Source organism: Hemiscyllium ocellatum, unplaced genomic scaffold, assembly GCF_020745735.1.
Source record: "Hemiscyllium ocellatum isolate sHemOce1 unplaced genomic scaffold, sHemOce1.pat.X.cur. scaffold_1090_pat_ctg1, whole genome shotgun sequence".
Classification (NCBI taxonomy): domain Eukaryota; kingdom Metazoa; phylum Chordata; class Chondrichthyes; order Orectolobiformes; family Hemiscylliidae; genus Hemiscyllium; species Hemiscyllium ocellatum.
This window is the reverse complement of record NW_026867673.1, coordinates 27,723-49,083: the sequence shown is the minus strand read 5'-3', so window position 1 is coordinate 49,083 and position 21,361 is coordinate 27,723. Positions and strand designations below refer to the sequence as shown.

At 52.7% G+C, this 21,361-nt stretch overlaps 1 protein-coding gene across 1 annotated transcript; it reads right to left on the bottom strand.

The window, feature by feature from the left end:
- Positions 1-10,650: 10,650 nt before the first annotated feature.
- il1b (interleukin 1, beta) lies at positions 10,651-19,323 on the bottom strand. Its single transcript, XM_060822548.1, has 6 exons — positions 19,126-19,323; positions 17,232-17,295; positions 16,526-16,808; positions 15,195-15,362; positions 12,876-13,009; positions 10,651-11,208 (listed from the first exon to the last, which is right to left on the bottom strand). The coding sequence occupies exons 1-6, from the start codon at positions 19,179-19,181 to the stop codon at positions 10,996-10,998; spliced, it is 918 nt and encodes a 305-aa protein (XP_060678531.1). The 5' UTR covers positions 19,182-19,323; the 3' UTR covers positions 10,651-10,995.
- Between the last annotated feature and the right edge of the window lie 2,038 nt (positions 19,324-21,361).

Sequence of the window (21,361 nt, the reverse complement as noted above, 5' to 3'; positions counted from 1 at the left end):
TATCTACGTCATGCGTAATTAGGTTCAGACTTGGCAGTTTATTTCCACAAATCTCCCCGTGTGATCGCAATAACTCTTTCAGGTCATTTTGCTTTTTCTCAGGAAGTTCGCTCAATCGTTGACAACTCCCTCCTCGTCCAATTTAATTTGAGGAACGCCCGAATCATCTGAACGTGGTTCTTCCCTCTGTATTGTAACCAGTAACACAATACCTTTTTGGTTTTCTCTCCCTGTCAAACTACGCTTTATGGTTTGGAGATGCCGGTGTTGGACTGGGGTGTAAAAATCACACCACACCAGGTTATAGTCCAACGGGTTTAATAGGAAGCACACTAGCTTTCAGAGCGACGCTCCTTCATCAGGTCATCGCTCCTGACGAAGGAGCGTCACTCCGAAAGCTAGTGTGTTTCCAATTAAACCTGTTGGACCATAACTCGGTGTGGTGTGATTTTTAACTCTGTACCCTTTGAGCATGTTAACATGATACTCTCTGTGAGATCAAATTACCCTTTGAGCTTATTCATACGACACTCTCTTGTGAGATTTCTTTCTGTCTGGAGTCCTTATCACTTCACTCAACCTCCTTTCGGCTGGACAAGGTCCACTAAACCTTGCTTCTCAAACTTCGCCTGTTACTGGAAGTAGCGCCAACACCTTATCTCAGAAAGCAAAGCTGCGGAGTTTCAGATTTCTGGTCCTCTTCCTGTGTCTCTGTGTGCTGCAATCCTGCTAAATGCGGTCTCGCCAACCTCTATTCAATTGTTCTGGATAATTTAACGCGTACGCGGTCGCCGAATTCATCTTCGTCTTAATTCATTTTTGTGGCCATCTCACTTCACGCTAGAAGACATCGCTTGGTCAGCCCAGCGATGTCAGCTCTTTCTGCCAGTAAGTTTTACCTCTTTTTACCTCGCTGCCCTTTGATGTGATTTCTCAACACTTCAGAAATGAGTGTTTGAACTCCCGTCGAATTCTAACAATCAAAACCCATCCCCCCCCTCTTCTTTTCTCTCTCTTTATTTTTCTTCCGGAAGCGATTCACTCTTTTTCCCTCTGCTTTTCGTCGTAACTCATTTCTGGTTGCGCGTTCCTTCTCTTCTGACTCGAATGAAACTCTGGTGCGGGCCGCTGTGTTGTTCTGGTCACCGCATTATAGGAAGGATGTGGAAGCTTTGGAAAGGGTTCTGAGGAGATTTACCCAGGATGTCGCCTGGGATGGGAGGGAAGGTCTTATGAGGAAAGGCTGAGGGACTTGACGCTTTTCGTTAGAGAGAAGGTGGCTTAATAGAGAGGTGCGAGATGACCTGAAGGTTAGATAGGGTGGACAGGGAGAGCCTTTTCCCTCGGATGGTGATGGCTAGCACGAGGGGACATAGCTTTAAATTGAGGGGGTGATAGATACAGGACAGATGTCAGAGGTAGTTTCGTTACTCAGAGAGTAGCAGGAGAGGCGTGGAACGTCCTGTCTGCAACTCGCCAACGTTAAGGGCATTTAAATGGGCATTGGATAGGCATATGGAGGAGAATGGAAAGGTGTTCCGCAGGGATCAGTTCTGGGTCCTCTGCTGTTTGTAATTTTTATGAATGACTTTGAAGAGGGAGTCAAAGGGTGGGTCAGTAAATTTGCAGACGATACGAAGATTGGTGGAGTTGTGGACAGTGAGGAGGGCTGTTGTCGGCTGCAAAGGGAATTTGATATGATGCAGAGCTGGGCTGAGGAGTGGCAGATGGAGTTCAACCCTGCCAAGTGTGAAGTTGTCCATTTTGGAAGAACAAATAAGAATACGGAATACAGGGTTAACGGTAGGGTTCTTAGTAAGGTGGAGGAACAGAGGGATCTTGGGGTCTATGTACATAGCTCTTTGAAAGTTGCCACTCAGGTGGATAGAGCTTGTAAGAAGGCCTATGGTGTATTAGCGTTCATTAGCAGAGGGATTGAATTCAAGAGTCGTGAGGTGATGTTGCAGCTGTACAGGACTTTGGTTAGGCCACATTTGGAGTACTGTGTGCAGTTCTGGTCGCCTCACTTTAGGAAAGATGTGGAAGCTTTGGAGAGGGTGCAGAGGAGATTTACCAGGATGTTGCCTGGAATGGAGAATAGGCCGTACGAGGATAGGTTGAGAGTTCTCGGCCTTTTCTCATTGGAACGGCGAAGGATGAGGGGTGACTTGGTAGAGGTTTGTAAGATGATCAGGGGAATAGATAGAGTAGACAGTCAGAGACTTTTTCCCCGGGTACAACAGAGTGTTACAAGGGGACATAAATTTAAGGTGAAGGGTGGAAGGTATAGGGGGGATGTCAGGGGTAGGTTCTTTACCCAGAGAGTGGTGGGGGCATGGAATGCGCTGCCCGTGGGAGTGGCAGAGTCCGAATCGTTGGTGACCTTTAAGGGGCAATTGGAGAGGTGCTTAAGCTAGGACAAATGTTCGGCACAACATGGTGGGCCGCAGGGCCTGTTCTGTGCTGTATTGTTCTATGTTCTACGTTCTAATGGAATGGTGTAGGTTATCTGGGCTTCAGATTGGTCTCCTGAAGGTCGGTTAACACCGAAGGGCCGAAGGGCCTGTACTGGGCCAGAACGTTCTATATTCTACGCTGCGTTTCTCAATTGATTTCTAAACATTCTGGGGATGTTTTCAGCGAAATGAAACACTGAGCACGTGCTGTAATGGTCTCTCCTTTCCTCGGATTGGGGTGGGGGGTGGGATTTGCCAACACTCTCGAGGTCACTTTTCCCCCTCCTCCCCCCCCCCACCACGCCCTCGGCAAACGCTTGGTGACTGAAAGAGTCGCTGCTTGTCCCCGGAGCCGGTTAAACCAGCCGGATTTAACGCCCGGAGCACCGACAGCTCCCACTCGCCGCCTTCGAGTCCGGATCCCAGTTCGGAACCAGGCAGCAAATCCCGTAAAGACCTCCCCCCCCCCCCAACCCCCTCAAAACGTTTCAAGAAGGTAGCCCAGGCCTTAAACGTGCTAGCCATTCTAAGCGGGTGTGCCATGGAGTGATGCAGCTGTTGTAAAGGTGTACCATCCTCCCCCTCCCCCACCCCCCGAAACATTATCCCAAGCCTTCAACTCGGCACCGCCCTCTGGACCTGTCCATCACTCCTTCCCAATGACCTTCTCCCTCACTTCCATCCACCTATCGCTGTCTCAGCTACCCACCCCATCCCCTCCCATTTATCTCTCACCGATTCCCCCTCTCCCTCCCCCGGCTCACAAACCTCACTCCTGATGAAGGGCTTCTGCCCGAAACGTCGATTCTCCTGCTCCCTCGGACGCGGCCTGACCTGCTGCGCTTTTCCAGCACCGCGCACTCTCGACTCTGATCTCCAGCATCTGCGGTCCTGTAGAAGTGTACTGTACCTTTAAGAGAGTGAAGGACTCAGAGAGGCAACCAGAGAGCTGGAGAATTTTACATTGTAACATTTATTAGTGTAGCTGGTTGCCTGGATACAAAAACAGATTCAAATTCGTCCAATCAGTGTAATTTATAACCCCCCCAAACCCCAACAAGTTTGAATTGAGTATATTGACAATCTTAAAAGCCAATGATGCAATCAGAAGCTTTAGGAGGGATATAAGACTGAGGGAAAATTGAACAGTTAAGAGGAGAACTGCCAGGCCACCAACATCAGCAGGCTGCACAGGAGAATAGCTCTCTTAAAGGTACCTTCATCGCTCAATGACCAGTGAAACAGAAATCCCTAAGAAGAAAAGAAGACCGAGAAAGACAAAGAGAAGATTTGACAGCTGGCTGGTTTTGGACTTTGAAGTTTTTGGTAAATCTTAATTGAGGGTTTTAATTGTGTTAGTAATGTAGAGGGAAAGGTAAAAGATAGGTTGGAGGAAGGAGCTGTAAACGGTTGTTAATTAATTATTCAATGTTAGACGTTAACAAAATAAAATTGTTACTTTTTACTTTGAATAGTGACTTTTGGGAATAGTTCCTGAACATCTTGAATTTTCACAGATTACTGCGCAGGATAAATCTCTTCTGGTGTTATATCAAGCAGGAAGGTTTATCCTGTGTTGTAACGTTAGTTTTAAACGAAGCAGAACTCAGATACAAGGCTACCGCGTGGAACGCAAACAGGAGAGTACAGAAAACCAAAGAAGGTGACCCGTCACGGGGCGGCACGGTGGCTCAGTGGTTAGCACCGCTGCCTCACAGCACCAGGGTCCCAGGTTCGATTCTGGCCTCGGGCGACTGTCTGTGTGGGGTTTGCACGTTCTCCCCGGTGTCTGTGTGGGTTTCCTCCGGGTGCTCTGGTTTCCTCCCACAGTCCAAAGATGTGCAGGTTAGGGTGGATTGGCCATGCTAAATTACCCATAGTGCTCAGGGATGTGCAGTTTAGGGTGAATTGGCCGTGCTAAATTACCCATAGTGCTCAGGGATGTGCAGGTTAGGGTGAATTGGCCATGCTAAATTACCCATAGTGCTCAGGGATGTGCAGGTTAGGGTGAATTAGCCATGCTAAATTACCCATAGTGTTCAGGATGTGCAGGTTAGGGTGGATTGGCCATGCTAAATTGTCCCATAGTGCTCAGGGATGTGCAGGTTAGGGTGGATTGGCCATGCTAAATTGTCCCATAGTGCTCAGGGATGTGCAGGTTAGGGTGGATTGGCCATGCTAAACTACCCATAGTGTTAGATGCATTAGTCAGAGGGAAATGGGTCTGGGTGGGTTACTCTTCGGAGGGTCGGTGTGGACTTGTTGGGCCGAAGGGCCTGTTTCCACACTGTAGGGAATCTAATCATCCGAAAAACCCAACAGATCATTCCAACCATCGTTCCAAACCCTAGCAACAGTCCCCACCAACCGCTTGCTTACAGGAGAGAGGTCAGAGAGAGAGAGAGAGAGAGAGAGCGCACTGACATGAACCTGTTTCTGTGTGTTTAGCAGCTTTTCCGACACTACGGGCCGCTCTCGGTAAACAGCCCGACGGCCAAAAAAATCAAAATCCAAACCTGGGTTAAGCTGAGCCGGGAAACCTGGCCCTATCAAAAACTTGAAGTTAACAATCACATGACACTGCGTTATAGTCCGACAGGTTTATTTGGAAGCACTAGCTTTCGGAGCGTTGCTCCTTCATCAGCTTGATGAAGGAGCGTCGCTCCGAAAGCTAGTGTCCTTCCAAATAAACCTGTCGGACAATAACCTGGTGTTGTGTGATTTTTAAGTTTGTCCACCCCCCCAGTCCAACTCAAAAGCATCTTCACATCAAACCCTTGAAAGCCTACTGACTGAGGCAATATCTGTTCGCCACAATCAAACCAGCCCAGAAACCATTTGAAGTTGGACTTTTCAGAGGTTTTCCAACCTCCTGAGAAACAACCAGACGATCCCTGGAATGGTAGGCCTAATGTACGACAAACAGCCGAGGATTCTGGGATTGTGTTCCCTTCAGGAGGGGAGCTCTAAGAGAAACTTACAAGATTAATGCCTGGCTTAGAGACGGTGGAAGCTGGGAAATTGTTTCCGTCAGACGGGGGAGACTAGGAGCCGTGGGCACAGCTTTAGAATGAGAGGGGGTCAATTTGGAACGGAAATGAGGAGACATTTGTTCAGCCAGAGAGCGATGGGCCTGTGGAATACATTTCCACGGAGCGCAGGGACGTTAAATGTCTTCAAGGCAGAGATTGCTAAATTCTTAATCTCGCAAGGAATTAAGGGAGACGGGGAGCGTGCGGGGAGGTGGCGTTGAAATGCCCGTCGGCCATGATTGAATGGGCCTATGGTCCTATGGTCTCTGGTCTAACCCTGGTTAAAGGGAAGCAGCATTGTCACAGAAGGCAATTGGAATCCTGTCCTTCGTCACGAAAGGGATGGAGTTGAAAAGCAGGGAGGTGAAGGACCCCATCCCGTTTCGTCTGGGCCTTCCCTGCAGGTGCACATAAAGCAAAACATGCCTTTCGACGTTGGCACTTTCTTGTGCAAGAGCGAATATCTTGTTAGGTTGGGTCTCCGAAACCTCCCCCTGGCCCTGTCGGAAGGTCGTTATGGAGCGTATCCCCCTGGATTTTCTCACTAGTATGGGTACACCACAAGACTGGGAATTTCTATAAGACATGGCGGCCATTTTGTTTTGGAATACCTGGACGCGGATTTGTCTGCCACACAAATAAGGGCTGCCACATCGCCGTGACGATTGTGTTTTTCCGAGTCCGGTGTCAGGAGAGGGGAAACGGCGACTGTATGAATTTGTGAAAACTGATGCTCTCGATGTCCGAGAGTGAGTGTTTTGTTTGGCTGAGCTGAATTATTGCTATGTATTAGCTTGTTTATTATTTATTTAGTTAAGTAGATAGTTGGAGTTTTTTTAATATACAACAGGATCTGGACCAGATGGGCCAAAGGGCTGAGAAGTGGCGGATGGAGTTTAATTCAGATAAATGCGAGGTGCTGGGACTAGATTGGGTTGGGAATATCTGGGTCGGCATGGACGGGTTGGACCGAAGGGTCTGTTTCCCTGCTGTCCATCCCTATGACTCTAGTCCTGTTTGCCAGCAGTTGTCCCACATCCCTCTCAACCCTTCCTCTTGGCGTCTCAGCCTTTTTAAATGTTGTCATTGAACCAGCCTCCATCACAGACAGCTCATTCCACTCACTCCATGTGTAAAAAAGTCGCCTCTCAGCTTCCTCTCTCACCTTCAATTTACGCCCCTCTAGATTTTGACTCCCCAACTCTAGGGATAAAGGCCTTGGCTCACTGTGTCTCACACCTGCACACACACACTTGGAGACATGAGGCCTACCCGGGTGCAGTGCAGCCTGCGCTCCGAGTATGGGTGCTGGGGGAAAAAAAATAAGCACTACCGCAGTTAGGCGGTAGTTTAGGGGTTAAATAAAAACTGGAGATTGACCACACAAAAAAATAAGGAGGAGATTTCACACAGTATTAAAGAAGAAGAAGAAAAAAAGAAAAAAAAATACACAGGAGATCGATCACACAGCATTGCCCTTTGAGGTGAAGGGCCACCCGGGTGTTTTCCTATCTTCCTGGTGGTGGAAATTGAATAAAGATTTGTACACTTTGTGTCTTTCACTGTGTCTCACACCTGCACAAAAAAAAAGAAAAGTAAAATAAAAAAAGAAAGAAAAAAAAATAAAGGCCTTGGCCAAGCATTCTGTCCACGCAGTTACCTCATGATTTTATAAACCTCTATAAGGTCATCCCCACCTCAGCCTCTGATGCTCCAGGGAAAAAAAAATACGCTCAACCTTTCCTTCCAACTCAAAGCCTCCGGCCTCGATAACATCCTAGGAAATTGAGTTTGCAAATTTGGCGGTTGGTTAACGTCCTTCCAGAATTCTTGCCCCGTGTGACGATTTTCAAAGCCGCCATTATCCGACCGACCACAAGGCTGCGCTCTCTCACAAGACAAAGAGAGAGAGAGTGGGGAGGGACTGGAGGCTGGTTTCACCTGAGGTGTCGCTGCCTCTCAGGCGAGGGGAGAGATTGAGAAGGGGGAGCCCTTCACTGTCACCTCAGCCGGTGCTGGGAATCGAACCTCACACTGTCGAGGACAAGGATCCAGGTGGGAAACAGCTGCTGTCCGTTCCGAGAGCCAACTGAGAGACTGGTTGACCCTTGGCACAGATCACGTGACACCACCCTCCCCTCAGGATTGGCGTTCTGAGCTCATTGGTGACCAGGCCTCAAGTGGCTAAGGGAAGCCTTCGGTCGCTTTGGCAACAGGAAGCAGCGATGGGGGAGCGACCGAGTCAGGTCTCCCAGTCAATTGTAAAGCATCTCATGTGTCACCACCCCTCCACTCCCCCGCCCACGCACCGTCACACAATGCCTCACTTCCACCATCTAACTCAGCACCCCTCCAGCCCGATCCTCAGCTTGGCAGGATGGATAAAACGCCACGTGGTTGGCGCCAACGTTGACAAATCGAGGGCCATATTTCGCCAGCTGCCACATGCCACCTGGAACCCCTCAGCGGTTAAAAAAAAACACCTCCCTGTTACAACCTGGCACCCCACCCCCACCCCCAACCCCTGTCGCTGTATTGTCGGGCCTTGCTGTAGAAGCCTAACTCCACAAGGCCCTTTCCCGGTCGCCAGAGGCCAGATGCCAATGTGTGGGGGGGGTGGGGCACCCTGCTCAGTAATGCACTTCCTCAGCGGATCGGGGGTGCCACATAAATGCAGGAGCCAACGTGTGCCTGCTCCAACACTGGGGCGGGGGGGGTCCAGTCTCCCGCCTCCATCTTGCTGCTGCACGGACAGCGGAGGCCTGCATCAGAGACGTGAGGCCTACCCGCGTGCAGTGCAGCTCCGAGCATGGGCCAGCGACGATCGCCAGACAGCTAACCGCGGGCGGGGCGGAAGTTTCCGGAACCTGGCCTGGTTCGCGGCCGAGCACGGAGAGATTGTCCGTCTCCTTCGGCATCCGTGGGGGTCCGAACATAAGGAACTTGGGGGGGGAGGCCGTCTGACCCCCTTCAAGCCTGCCCCCCCGCCCTTCGTGGCTGATCTTTCTCATGGACTCAGCACCCGCCCTCTCCCCCTTCATTCCTTTCCTGTTCTGAAAGGGATCGATCTCAGCGTTCAAAACATTCCCTGAGGAGAGTTCAACCACTTCCACTGAATGCCACCAATTCCCAACCCTCTGGGAGAAGAGGTCCCTCCTCAATCTGCTCCCTCCCTCCTCATTTGGAGACTACACCCTCTTGTCCTATTTTCACCGGCCAGTGGAAACATCCTCTCTACCTCTATCCTATCTATTCCCTTCCTAATTTTATATGTTTCTCGAATTCTTCTGAATTCCAATGGATTTAATCCCAATCTCTCCTCATAACCGACCCTCTCAACTCCAGAATCGACCCAGTCAACCTCCTCTACACCCCCCCTCCAGCGCCAGTACGTCCTGTCTCAAGTGACGAGACCACAACTGGACACAATATCCCAGATGTGGCCTCACCAGCGCCCCGTCCAGCTGCAACATAACCTCCCTGCTTTTTTTTCTCAATCTATTTTTATTCAAAAATATATATTTTTTAACGTTACAACAAATACAAAACGATATTATTCAAAACAATTCCAAGAAAGAGCACTGAAATAAAGTGTAGACAATCCAGAAGGGCCTTGTGTACAGAAAAAAGATTTATCTATCGAATCATCGAGTCAGAGAGATGTACAGCGCGGATACAGATCCTTCGGTCCCAACCCGTCCCAGATATCCCAACCCAATCTAGTCCCCCCTGCCAGCACCCGCCCCATATCCCTCCAAACCCTTCCTATTCATATACCCATCCAAATGCCTCTTAAATGTTGCAATTGTACCAGCCTCCACCACTTCCTCTGGCAGCTCATTCCATACACGTACCACCCTCTGTGTGAAAAAGTTGCCCCTTAGGTCGCTTTTATATCTTTCCCCTCTCACCCTAAACCTATGCCCCTCTAGTTCTGGACTCCCCCATTCCAGGGAAAAGACTTTGCCTATTTACCCTATCCATGCTCCTCCTGATTTTATAAACCTCTATAAGGTCACCCCCTCAGCCTCCGACGCTCCAGGGAAAACAGCTCCAGCCTGTTCAGCCTCTCCCTGTAGCTCAAACCCTCCAACCCTGGCAACATCCTTTTCTGAACCCTTTCAAGTTTCACAACATCTTTCCGATAGGAAGGAGACCGGAATTGCACACAATATTCCAACAGCAGCCTAACCAATATCCTGTACAGCCGCAACATGACCTCCCAACTCCTGTACTCAATACTCTACTCAATAGAGGAAAGCATACCAAACGCCTCCTTCACTATCCTGTCTACCTGCGACTCCACTTTCAAGGAGCTATGAACCTGCACTCCAAGGTCTCTTTGTTCAGCAACACTCCCTAGGACCTTACCGTTAAGTGGATAAGTCCTGCTAAGATTTGCTTTCCCAAAATGCAGCATCTCGCATTTATCTGAATTAAACTCCATCTGCCACTTCTCAGCCCATTGGCCCATCTGGTCCAGATCCTGTTGTAATCTGAGGTAACCCTCTTCACTGTCCACTACACCTCCATTGATGTCATCTGCAAACTTACTAACTGTACCTCTTATGCTCGCATCCAAATCATTTATGTGAATGACAAAAGGTAGTGGACCCAGCACCGATCCTTGTGGCACTCCACTGGTCACAGGCCTCCAGTCTGAAAAACAACCCTCCACCACCACCTTTGAGCCAGTTCTGTATCCAAATGGCTAGTTCTCCCTGTATTCCCTGACTTTGCTCACCAGTCTCCCATGGGGAACCTTGTCGAACGCCTTACTGAAGTCCATATAGATCACATCTACTGCTCTGCCCTCATCAATCCTCTTTGTTACTTCTTCAAAAAACTCAATCAGGTTTGTGAGACATGATTTCCCACGCACGAAGCCATGTTGACTATCCTGAATCAGTCCTTGCCTTTCCAAATACAGCTACATCCTGTCCCTCAGGATTCCCTCCCAGATTAGTTTAGGATGTCTGGACAGTTCGGACCAAAGGACCTGTGTCCACGTTATATGGCTCTACGATGTTCACTCACGTACTTGCTGAGGAAAGAGTTCAGAGGGACAGGGGTCAAACAGGGCCGGACCGGTTCAGAGCTAAAGGTGGCCAGTTCGGGCCTGTTGTTAGGCTGTGCGACAAATCAACATGGACGCCAACACGTTTGATAATAAAATGGCCGACTTGATTTAATGACGAACGGAAGATAAATTAGCAAAGACGTTAAATTACAATAAATAGTTAAATAATCGAATCCTCTCGAGTTCCCGGACGCAACATAACTTAAAACGCGAATGAGGCGCGGCGAGTGAAAGCGGAGCAAATATTGCCCCCAGCCATTCACGTGACAGTTCTGTCGGATTGTCAGCGCCTCCATTTCTAACCAGATTGAATATTCTGTACTCAGTACATACACAGACTCTCTCAAAAATCAACAACTTTCTGATTTGGGGTTCTGAGACACGCGCAGTTTGTGGGGCGGAAGGGCGCGTGACATCACCGAGGCCTTCACTCGGCCGTGAAGATGGTGACTCTCTTCCTGTTGGTCTTGACGCCCATCTCGATGGGCTGGCCGTCGCTCAGCGCGGTGCTGATGTACCAACCGCGGTACATGGCCGACTCCAGCTCGAAGTAGTGCCCGCCGCTGCCCACCCGCTTGAAGAACACGAAGCGCAGAAGGTCGGTGGCGCTGCTGATGTTCCTGAGGTTCTCGTCCCATTTCTGCCAAAGAGAGAGAGAGACAGAACGCACACGGTGAGAGCCGTCCGGGTTCGCCCCAACCCCCTCAGCGTTCTCGGGCCGTCGTCCCGGCAACGGCGGACGGCGCCCGCTCTGCCGGACGCTCGGAGTATCAAGCTCGCGGGATGCACACCGGCACCATTCGGGAAGGCCGGGAAGGGGATAGCAGACGGAGTCGAAGGCCAGCTGTTGCATTGTGGGAAGGCAGGCCAGGGCAGGGCCTACACACAGCCGGGCCCTGAGGGGGGAGTGTGGTGTGGAACAGAGAGAGAGAGAGAGAGAGACCTGAGGGTGTGGGGGTGGGGGGGGGGGTTGCAGGTGCACAGTTCTTTCAACGTGGCTTTCTCAACTAGACAGGGAGACGACAAAGGCGTTTGGCACACTTGACATAGTCAGTCAGAGCATTGAGTTGGGATGTTATTAGAGACGTACAGCACGGAAACAGACCCTCCGGCCTAACTCGGCCATGACGACCCAGATATCCGAGCCTAATCTAGTCCCATTCTGGCCCATATCCCTCCAAACCCTTCCTATTCATATACCCATCCAGATGCCCTTTAAATGTTGTCATTGTACCAGCCTCCACCACTTCCTCTGGCAGCTCATTCCATACACGTACCACCCTCTGTGTGAAAAAGTTGCCCCTTAGATCTCTTTTATATCTTTCCCCTCTCACCCTAAACCTATGTCCCTCTAGTTCTGGACTCCCCCCACCCCAGGGGGAAAAGACCGTGTCTATTTATCTTACCCATGCCCCCTCATGATTTTATAAACCTCTATAAGGTCACCCCTCAGCCTCCGACGCTCCAGGGAAAACAGCCCCGGCCTGTTCAGCCTCTCCCTGTAGCTCGAACCCTCCAACATCCTTGTCAATCTTTTCTGAACCCTTTCACAACATCTTTCCGATAGGAAGGAGACCAAAATTGCACGCAATATTCCAACAGTGGCCTAACCAATGCCCTGTCCAGCCACAACATGACCTCCCAACTCCTGTACTCAATACTCTGACCAACTTAGACGAGATTTTTAGTGGGCCCGGCGTTGGAGTAATGCGGAGAGTTATGGAATTGGAACGGGAGCAGACTGGAGGGTTGGAATGACTGAGAGAGGTCGGATGGGCTGGGGGCTCGTTTATTTCCCTGGAGCGTTGAAGGTCCGAGGGTGGGGGGGGGGGGGGGGCGTGGATAGCATCATGAGGGATGCAGATGAGGTGGATCGCCAAGACCTTGCCCATGGGGGTTGGGGAGTCCAATGCCAGAGGTTTATGTGTGAGGTGGGGGGGGGGGGAACGCGGGGAAGAGATTTAAAAGGGACCCGAGGGGCAACGTAGAGTGTGTGATTCCAACATTTCAAAGGACGGGGAGATGGACCGGAACGTTCCGTGCGCCAAGTGCCGGCCAACGGGGCATGGGCGGGTCAGCAGCGGGAAACGGGTTGGGCCGAAGGCTCTGTTGGCGTGCTGCGGGTACCGTGCCCGCCTCTGGACCCGAAGCCCGGCCTGGACGGATGGCCCACTGGTCACCCGCGACCACAGGGCCTGGGAAGCGAGGTTATGCCAACCCCCACCACCCAGGTGGGGGAGGACGATTGTCAATCTCCCAGAAACCCCCTTGCGCCCTCCCCCCCTCAAGAGACGAGTGCCCCCTTACCTCGATCCTCACCCTTGGCCTCTCCTGAGGCCCAGTGCACGTGATGAAGAGGTTCTGATGGCTCACTCCCAACACGACGGGCAACATTTCCGGCTGGTCCCCCGTGGACTTGTAGTACATGACGTCCAGCTGAACTGCGCAGAGAGAAAGAAGGGGGGAGGGGCGAGGTGTCAGAGAGAGGGGCGAGCTAACCGTGAGAGCAACCGCCAGGGAGGGGGATGGGGCAGGGAGTCACAGGACCAGGCCCACAGCCTGAAAACAGGCCCTTTCGGCCTAATCCATCTGGGCCGAGGCCTGTTTTCTGGAACCCACCGCGGGAGTCCCTCTCGAAACCCCCTCCCCATGTCCCGCCACCTCCTCCCCGCCGTCCAGACCCCCTTCGCAATGCTCGAACCGTCCCATCCCCCCGTTATAGAGTTGAGGGCGTGCGCTGTCCCTTTAAGAGAGCAGGAAGGCCGTCCCGCGCCGAGCGCGGAGCAGCGCCCGTGGCGTTCCCAGAATGCACCGGAATGTTGCATGGATGTCCCGTGGAAGCGGACACCCCAGGCGGGTTTTGACAACAATTTGAATTTGACCAAAATGGGACGTCCCAGCGAACTGAAACCCAACTGAGTTTAAATCTTTTGTGTTTCAGAGCAATGAGACAATCCGACATTGGGTGGTCTATAAACCAACAGTCTTGAATGTCAGCCAGTGAGGAACTGCCGTCGAGGGGGAGAGAGAGAGAGAGAGAGAGAGACAGGGGAGAGAGAGAGAGAGACGGGGAGAGGAGAGAGAGAGACAGACAGACAGGAGAGAGAGAGAGAGCCAGGAGTGAGAGAGAGAGATGGGGAGAGGAGAGAGAGAAAGACAAGAGAGAGAGAGAGAGAGAGAGAGAGGAGAGACAGGAGAGAGTGAGAGAGAGAGAGAGAGAGACAGGAGAGAGAGAGAGCCAGGAGTGAGAGAGACGGACAGGCGAAAAGGAGAGAGAGAGAGACAGGAGAGAGAGAAAGAGAGACAGGGAGAGGAGAGAGAGAGAGAGGAGAGAGAGAGAGGAGAGAGAGAGACAGGAGAGAGAGACAGACAGACAGGAGAGAGAGATAGAAGATAGAGAGAGAGACAGGAGAGAGAGAGAGAAAGACAGGGGAGAGAGAGAGAGAGAGACAGGAGAGAGAGAGAGAGAAGACAGAGAGAGAGAGACAGGAGAGAGAGAGAGAGAAGACAGAGAGAGAGAGAAGACAGAGAGAGAGAGACAGGAAAAAGAAGAGAGAGGGAGACAGGAGAGAGATGAGAGAGAGAGAAAGGAGAGTGAGAGAGAGAGAAAGATTGAAACACTCGCTATCAAATGGTACCTTTTCACATTGAAAGTATTTGCGAGTGAGAAATAAGAAGGTGACCTAGAGAGATCTCAGCCAGAAAAAGGAATTCACCGTTGAAGTAATTTTACGAAGTAATTATGTTGAAACAGCATATTGGTGCAGAGTAAGAGGCAGACAGGAGGGCGTGAAGAGGAAATGGTGAGAGTTAACCCCCCCCCCCCGTGTCGCAATGGTACCCTCTGCATGAACAAGTTCTAAACATTACCCCCCCACACACTCTCTCGCTTCAAACAGTCTCAGATACCCCCTCCCCACATGTGGGGGGAGGAGGGGGGGAAGCATTTGTGAGTGGCCCTCATCTCTTGCCCCCTCACATACTCCCAACCCCTCTCGGCATAGGAAAGTGGGACCAGCGCACATTGACGTGTTGTGTGAGGTTTGGGGCCTAGCACAAGAAAGTGGGACCAGAGTGCTTTGACGTGTTGTGTGAGGCCTGGGGCCTAGCACAAGAAAGTGGGACCAGAGTGCTTTGACGTGCTGTATCAGGCTTGGGGCCTAGCATAGGAAAGTTGGACCAGAGCACTTTGACGTGTTGTGTGAGGCTTGCGGCCTAGCATAGGAAAGTGGGACCGGAGACCTTTGACGTGTTGTGTGAGGCTTGCGGCCTAGTATAGGAAAGTGGGACCAGAGCGCTTTGACATGTTGTATCAGGCTTGGGGCCTAGCATAGGAAAGTGGGACCAGAGCACTTTGACGTGTTGTGTGAGGCCTGGGGCCTAGCATAGGAAAGTGGGACCAGAGTGCTTGACTGAGGGAAAGGTGGGGGAGAGGGAGGGTCTGGGGTCACGTGGAGCCCCCGAGACCCCCACTCCCCCACCGAAGAGGCGTAAGGATACCAGATTGAGAGTTCCCTGGGAGGAGAGGGTTTCCTAAGCCGCCATCTCCCACCCCCCTCGCTTCCCCCCCCCCACAACCTCACCGCCCGCAGCCAACGGGTCGCCCACGCTAATTCCCCCACCTACCCGCGTCGACGGGGCTCCTCAGGGAGACCGCCAGCAGCTGCATGTCCTGCGCCAGGATGAGGGCCCGGTCCCTGTCGTCCGTCAGACGCCTGCACTCGGTGTGCACGAAGCGGAAGCGACAGGAGGAGCTCTCGGTGACGCCGTCGGAGATGAGGCAGGGGTCGATCTCTGCGGGGGAGGGGGAGGAGAGAGAGAAACGGGGAAGGAGGGGCGAGAGGCGTTAGTGGATTGGGCTGACGGAGTGAGCGCAGAATTCCAACTCACGGGGGCGAACCGCCTGTACAGAATTGCCTCCCGTTCTCCCCCCAACCCAGTTGAGGTTCCCGACGATGTGCGGGTCAGGGGGAGGCGACCGTGCTACATTAGCCTCCAAGCCCCCCACCCTCAGCGTCCAGGCCTGTTGCAGGAAATTCAGGGTGATGGGGGGAACGGAGCTCAGCAGGACGCTCTTGGGAGGGTTGAAGGGACCCGCGCCCGTAGGGATTCTCCGACCTCCGTCTGGGAATCTGACGTACGATGGAATCACTGCCGAGGGTTAACGTAGCTGGGGATTGGAGGGATAACGTATCTCCCCCAATCGATGGGAGGGGAAAGGGTTTAAAAGGGTGAATGCCACCAAATGTCTGTACCAAATCTACTGGTTCCATTTCCCCGTACTGGGCCCAAAGCCTCATAGCATGTTGTCCCCCCCACCAGCCGTGCTGTGAGGCTTGGGGCCTAGTGTGGGAAAGTGGGACCAGAGCGCTTGATGTGCTGTGTGAGGCTTTGGGGCCTAGTGTGGGAAAGTGAGACCAGAGCGCTTGATGTGCTGTGTGAGGCTTGGGGCCTAGTGTGGGAAAGTGGGACCAGAGCGCTTGATGTGCTGTGTGAGGCTTTGGGGCCTAGTGTGGGAAAGTGGGACCAGAGCGCTTGATGTGCTGTGTGAGGCTTTGGGGCCTAGTGTGGGAAAGTGGGACCAGAGCGCTTGATGTGCTGTGTGAGGCTTTGGGGCCTAGTGTGGGAAAGTGGGACCAGAGCGCTTGATGTGCTGTGTGAGGCTTTGGGGCCTAGTGTGGGAAAGTGGGACCAGAGCGCTTGATGTGCTGTGTGAGGCTTGGGGCCTAGTATGGGAAAGTGGGACCAGAGCGCTTGATGTGCTGTGTGAGGCTTGGGGCCTAGTGTGGGAAAGTGGGACCAGTGTAGATTTGGTACAGACTGTTGGCAGCACTGACCCACCCCTGATTGGGTGGGAGAGGGGCAGTGGGGAGGGCGTCTGTGGCGTCCGAGTTCCAGACCCTCCCGCGGGAGTGAAGCGCAGCAGGGAAACAAGGGGAGGGCGCACGTGCCCTTACCTTCCATGATGGCGGCGAAGTTTTCCAGCAGGTCCGAGTCAGCAAAGGCGCTGGAGTCGTGCGCCCAGCCTTCGGGCGAGGGGTGACGCTGGAGCCCGGCCTTTAACCTCTCCATGGCCAGGACCAGCATGACCGACCGCTCCAGGGAGAGGTGGGTGCTGCCCATTGGCACGATGGCCGAAGACGCCCCCGTGATCTTCAGCTGGTAGCTCTCGTGCTCCTCTCCTCCGTCTGGGCCTCCGCACTCCTCCATCTTGTTGGGTATCTTCACCTGAAGGGGACTCTGGGAAGTCGGGGGGAGGGGAGGGAGGACAATCACAGGATGACATCAGATTTCGCCAAGGTGCCAACCATCGAAGGAAGGCAAACGGTGCCCCCCTCCAAACGCAGCGAGAGAGGAGTGGGGTACAGGAAGTGGGTGGGACAGGGGGCGACCGCGCTCCTTGGGCATTGTGTGTGCATGGAGCGAGGGGTTTCCCAGCCTGATTCCAGGGGCTGACGGACAGAGAGAGACCGGATCGGGTTAGGGTTATGTTCAGAACCAAGGGGGGAGAGAGGGCAGGTCACGGGAAACCTATCGGATTTCGAACAGGGAGTCGACAGGGGGGAAAAGGAGGAAGTTGGGGGCGGTTCTGAATGAGGGGAATCCCGGCTGGAGGAGGTGGGCTCGGAATGAGACCAGGAGGGACGTGTAAAGGGTTCTCACCTGAAGTGGGACACAGGTACTCTGAGAGCCCGCGGAGTCCTTTCTGCATTTGTAACTGAAGGGCCTGTGGAGAACAGCAACAGTTAGACTCAGGCTGGACAGAAGGAGCAACGTTCCCTACCACGGGCTGCGTCGTTCCGACACGGACACAGGGGCCCGAGCTGGTTAGGCAGGGACCCAGCGGGATAGATAGTATTGATCAGCCTATCCCCCATCCCCACCCCCACCCCCCAGGGAAGCAGGGGTTCGAGCACCTCACTGACACACTCACACACTCACTCTCACACTCTCTCTCACACACTCACACTCTCTCTCACACTCTCACGCACACATTCTCTCACACTCTCTCTCACGCACACTCTCTCTCTCTCACGCACACTCTCTCTCTCTCACGCACACTCTCTCTCTCACACACACACTCTCTCCCACACACTATCCCTCTCTCACACACACACACACTCTCTCTCTCACACACACTCTCTCCCTCTCTCACACACACTCTCCCTCACGCATACTCTCTCTCTCTCACGCGCACTCTCTCACGCACACACTCCCTCTCTCATACACACACTCCCTCCCTCTCTCACACACACTCTCTCTCTCTCATGCACACTCTCTCTCTCTCACGCACACTCTCTCTCTCACGCAAACTCTCTCTCTCACGCAAACTTTCTCTCTCACGCAAACTTTCTCTCTCTCATGCACACACTCTCTCTCTCATGCACACACTCTCTCTCTCACACACACTCTCTCCCTCTCTCACACACTCTCTCCCTCTCTCACACACACACACACTCTCTCTCTCACACACACTCTCTCCCACACACTATCCCTCTCTCACACACACACACACTCTCTCTCTCACACACACTCTCTCCCTCTCTCACACACACTCTCCCTCACGCATACTCTCTCTCTCTCACGCGCACTCTCTCACACACACACTCCCTCTCTCATACACACACTCCCTCCCTCTCTCACACACACTCTCTCTCTCTCACGCACACTCTCTCTCTCTCACGCAAACTCTCTCTCTCACGCAAACTTTCTCTCTCACGCAAACTTTCTCTCTCTCATGCACACACTCTCTCTCTCATGCACACACTCTCTCTCACACACACTCTCTCCCTCTCTCACACACTCTCTCCCTCTCTCACACACACTCTCCCTCTCTCACACACACTCTCTCTCACACACACTCTCCCTCTCTCACACACACTCTCTCTCTCTCACGCACACTCTCTCTCTCTCACGCAAACTCTCTCTCTCTCACGCAAACTTTCTCTCTCACGCAAACTTTCTCTCTCTCATGCACACACTCTCTCTCTCATGCACACACTCTCTCTCTCACGCACACACTCTCTCTCTCACACACACTCTCTCCCTCTCTCACACACTCTCTCCCTCTCTCACACACACTCTCCCTCTCTCACACACACTCTCTCACGCATACTCTCTCTCTCTCACACACACTCTCTCTCTCACGCACACTCTCTCTCTCTCACGCACACTCTCTCTCTCACGCACACTCTCTCCCTCTCTCACACTCTCTCTCTCCCTCTCTCACACACATACACACACACTCCCTCTCTCACACACACTCTCTCCCTCTCTCTCACACACTCTCTCTCTCCCACACACTCCCTCTCTCTCCCACACATTCTCTCTCTCCCACACACACACACTCTCTCCCTCTCTCACACTCTCTCTCTCTCCATCTCTCTCTCACTCACACGCACACACACACACACCCTCCCTCTCTCACACACACACTCTCTCTCTCTCTCTCTCTCTCTCCTTCTCTCTCCCTCCCGCCTCCACAGTATGAAGAGACCCAGCCTCTGGCCTCTCGGGGGGAGTGATGGGATCGAATTCCCCCTCCCCTTGGCTCTACCTCTGAGCCTCATCCTGACGGGCGGGAACGCTGACGGATCGCAGCTCAGTCCTCATATCTTATCGCAGCCTTCGCTCGCTCCCAGTGAGTGGCTTCGCAGGTTGGAAGGTGATCTGATAGAGAGCAGCGTTTGCCCCCTTTGCTTTATAGTCTGGGCCGGCCCAGCCTCCCTCCCTCTTCCTCCACAATCCTGGGCATTCCATTCCTTCAGCGCGAAAAATTTTTGAGGTTTCGCAAGCTTCGAGTTCCTTCCGGTGTGTGGGGAATTAACCCTCCCTTCCCCCAACCCCCCCCCCCCCCCCCCCCTCACCTCGTATTCCTGACTCCCCCCCCCCACGCTCATGTTTCCCTTTCTCAAAACAAGGGACAAAAGCGATTATGTGACCTCGGGAACGGCGATTCTAAGTCCGGTGGAGGCGAATTGTTCTGCAAACACTCCTGCCCGCCATCCCCCCTAGGGGACATTAAGCTGCCAGTCCTGCCCATCCCTGAGCCATGTTTCTGTAATTGCTATGATATCCCACTCCCATGTTCCTAACCATGCCCTGAGTTCATCTGCCTTCCCTGTTAGGCCCCTTGCGTTGAAATAAATGCCGTTTAATTTATTCGTCCTACCTCGTCCCTGCCTGCCCTGACTGTTTGACTCACTTCTGTTCTCAGCTGGACCCGTCTCTGTCCTCACTATCTCCCTGGCCCCCCCACCTTACTAGTTTAAATCCTCCTGAGCAACTCTGGCAAATCTCCCTGCCAGAATATTGGTCCCCTTTCCAAGTTAGGTGCAGCCCTTCTACCCCAGAAGAGATTCCAATGATCCAAAAATGTGAATCCTTCTCCCCATACGCCAGCTCCTTAGCCCCGCTCTATCCTCCTATTCCCGCCCTCACTAGCTCGTAACACCGGGAGTAATCCAGATATTACTACCCTCGAGGACCTCCTTTTCAAATTCCTCCCTTCAAAATCTCATCACTTTCCCTTCATATGATCTAAAAGGGACAACTTTTTCACACAGAGGGTGGTACGTGTGTGGAATGAGCTGCCAGAGGAAGTGGTGGAGGCTGGTACAATGACCGCACTTAAAAGGCATCTGGATGGGTATATGAATAGGAAAAAAATATGGGCCAAGTGTTGGCAAACGAGACTCGATTAGGTTAGGATATCTGGGACCAGTTGGGCCGAAGGGTCTGTTTCCGTGCTGTACATCTCTACGAACATCCTCCGCTCACCCGGGGGTTGGGTGGGGGGGAGAATGTCAATTGCGAGGGGACTCAAGTGAGAGGGGCTAAGTCGAAACGAGATGTGAGAGGCAAGTTTTACTTTACACAGAGGAGGGCAGGGGAAGCACTTACAGTAGCGGCATATAAGAGGCGCCCCCACAGCTGAATAGCCAAGGCATAGAGGGATGCGGACACCATAGAGGCAAAAGGCTTTCAGCTTCGAGAGGCGCGGTATGTCGACACGGTGTTAATGAGCCCTGTTCCTGCGCCGTACTGTCCTTTGCTGTTTGTTTGCGGTCTCTCTGCATCGGTAGGAAGCATAGAACTTAGAATGTGACAGCGCAGCACAGGCCCTTCGGCCCCTCGATGTTGCTTCTACCTGTGGAACCAACCTGAAGGCCACCGAACCTACACCATTCCATCCTCGACCGAGGCCCGTGGACATCGGAAACGGCAACAGACACCGCTGGAGAGACTCAGCGGGGAGAGAGAGAGAGAGAGAAAGAGAGAGAGCAGAGTTGACGTCTCAGTTCTGGTGGCTCGGAACTCGGGCAAAAAAACCAAAGGCAAACAGAGTGTCAGAGAAACCCAGGGCCTAGACTTTAACTGGAACCATCAGCCCTGGCGAATCAGCCAACCAACTGAGATTGACGTGTGACCCTTCAACTCCCGGCACGAGCGAAACGTGGCCAAATGTGCCAACCGTGCCAGTGCGGGAGGATGGGTACAAAGGGTGGCTCATCGTTTACAGAGACTGACCGAGACAGTCAGAGAGCGTTGAGTATAAGAGTTGGGAGTCAAGGTGGGAGTGGTGCTGGAAAAGCACAGCCAATCAGGCAGCATCCGAGGAGCTAGCTAATCGAGGTTTCGGGCCCGATTCATCAGGAATCCTCGGGCTTTTGATTCTCCTGCCCCTCGGAATGCTGCCTGACCTGCTGTGCTTTTCCAGCACCACACTCTCACCTTGATTCTGACCTCTAACATCTGCAGGACCCCACTTCCGCCTCTAAGCATTGGGAGGT

Coding starts and splice junctions, on each gene's coding strand:
- il1b (XM_060822548.1), bottom strand. CDS start 19,181: ATGAGGACTGAGCTGCGATCCGTCAGCGTTCCCGCCCGTCAGGATGAG. Junction 16,809..17,231: donor GTACCTGTGTCCCACTTCAG/GTGAGAACCCTT, acceptor CCGACTTCCCAG/AGTCCCCTTCAGGTGAAGAT. Junction 11,209..12,875: donor GGCCAAGGGTGAGGATCGAG/GTAAGGGGGCAC, acceptor TCTCTTTGGCAG/AAATGGGACGAGAACCTCAG.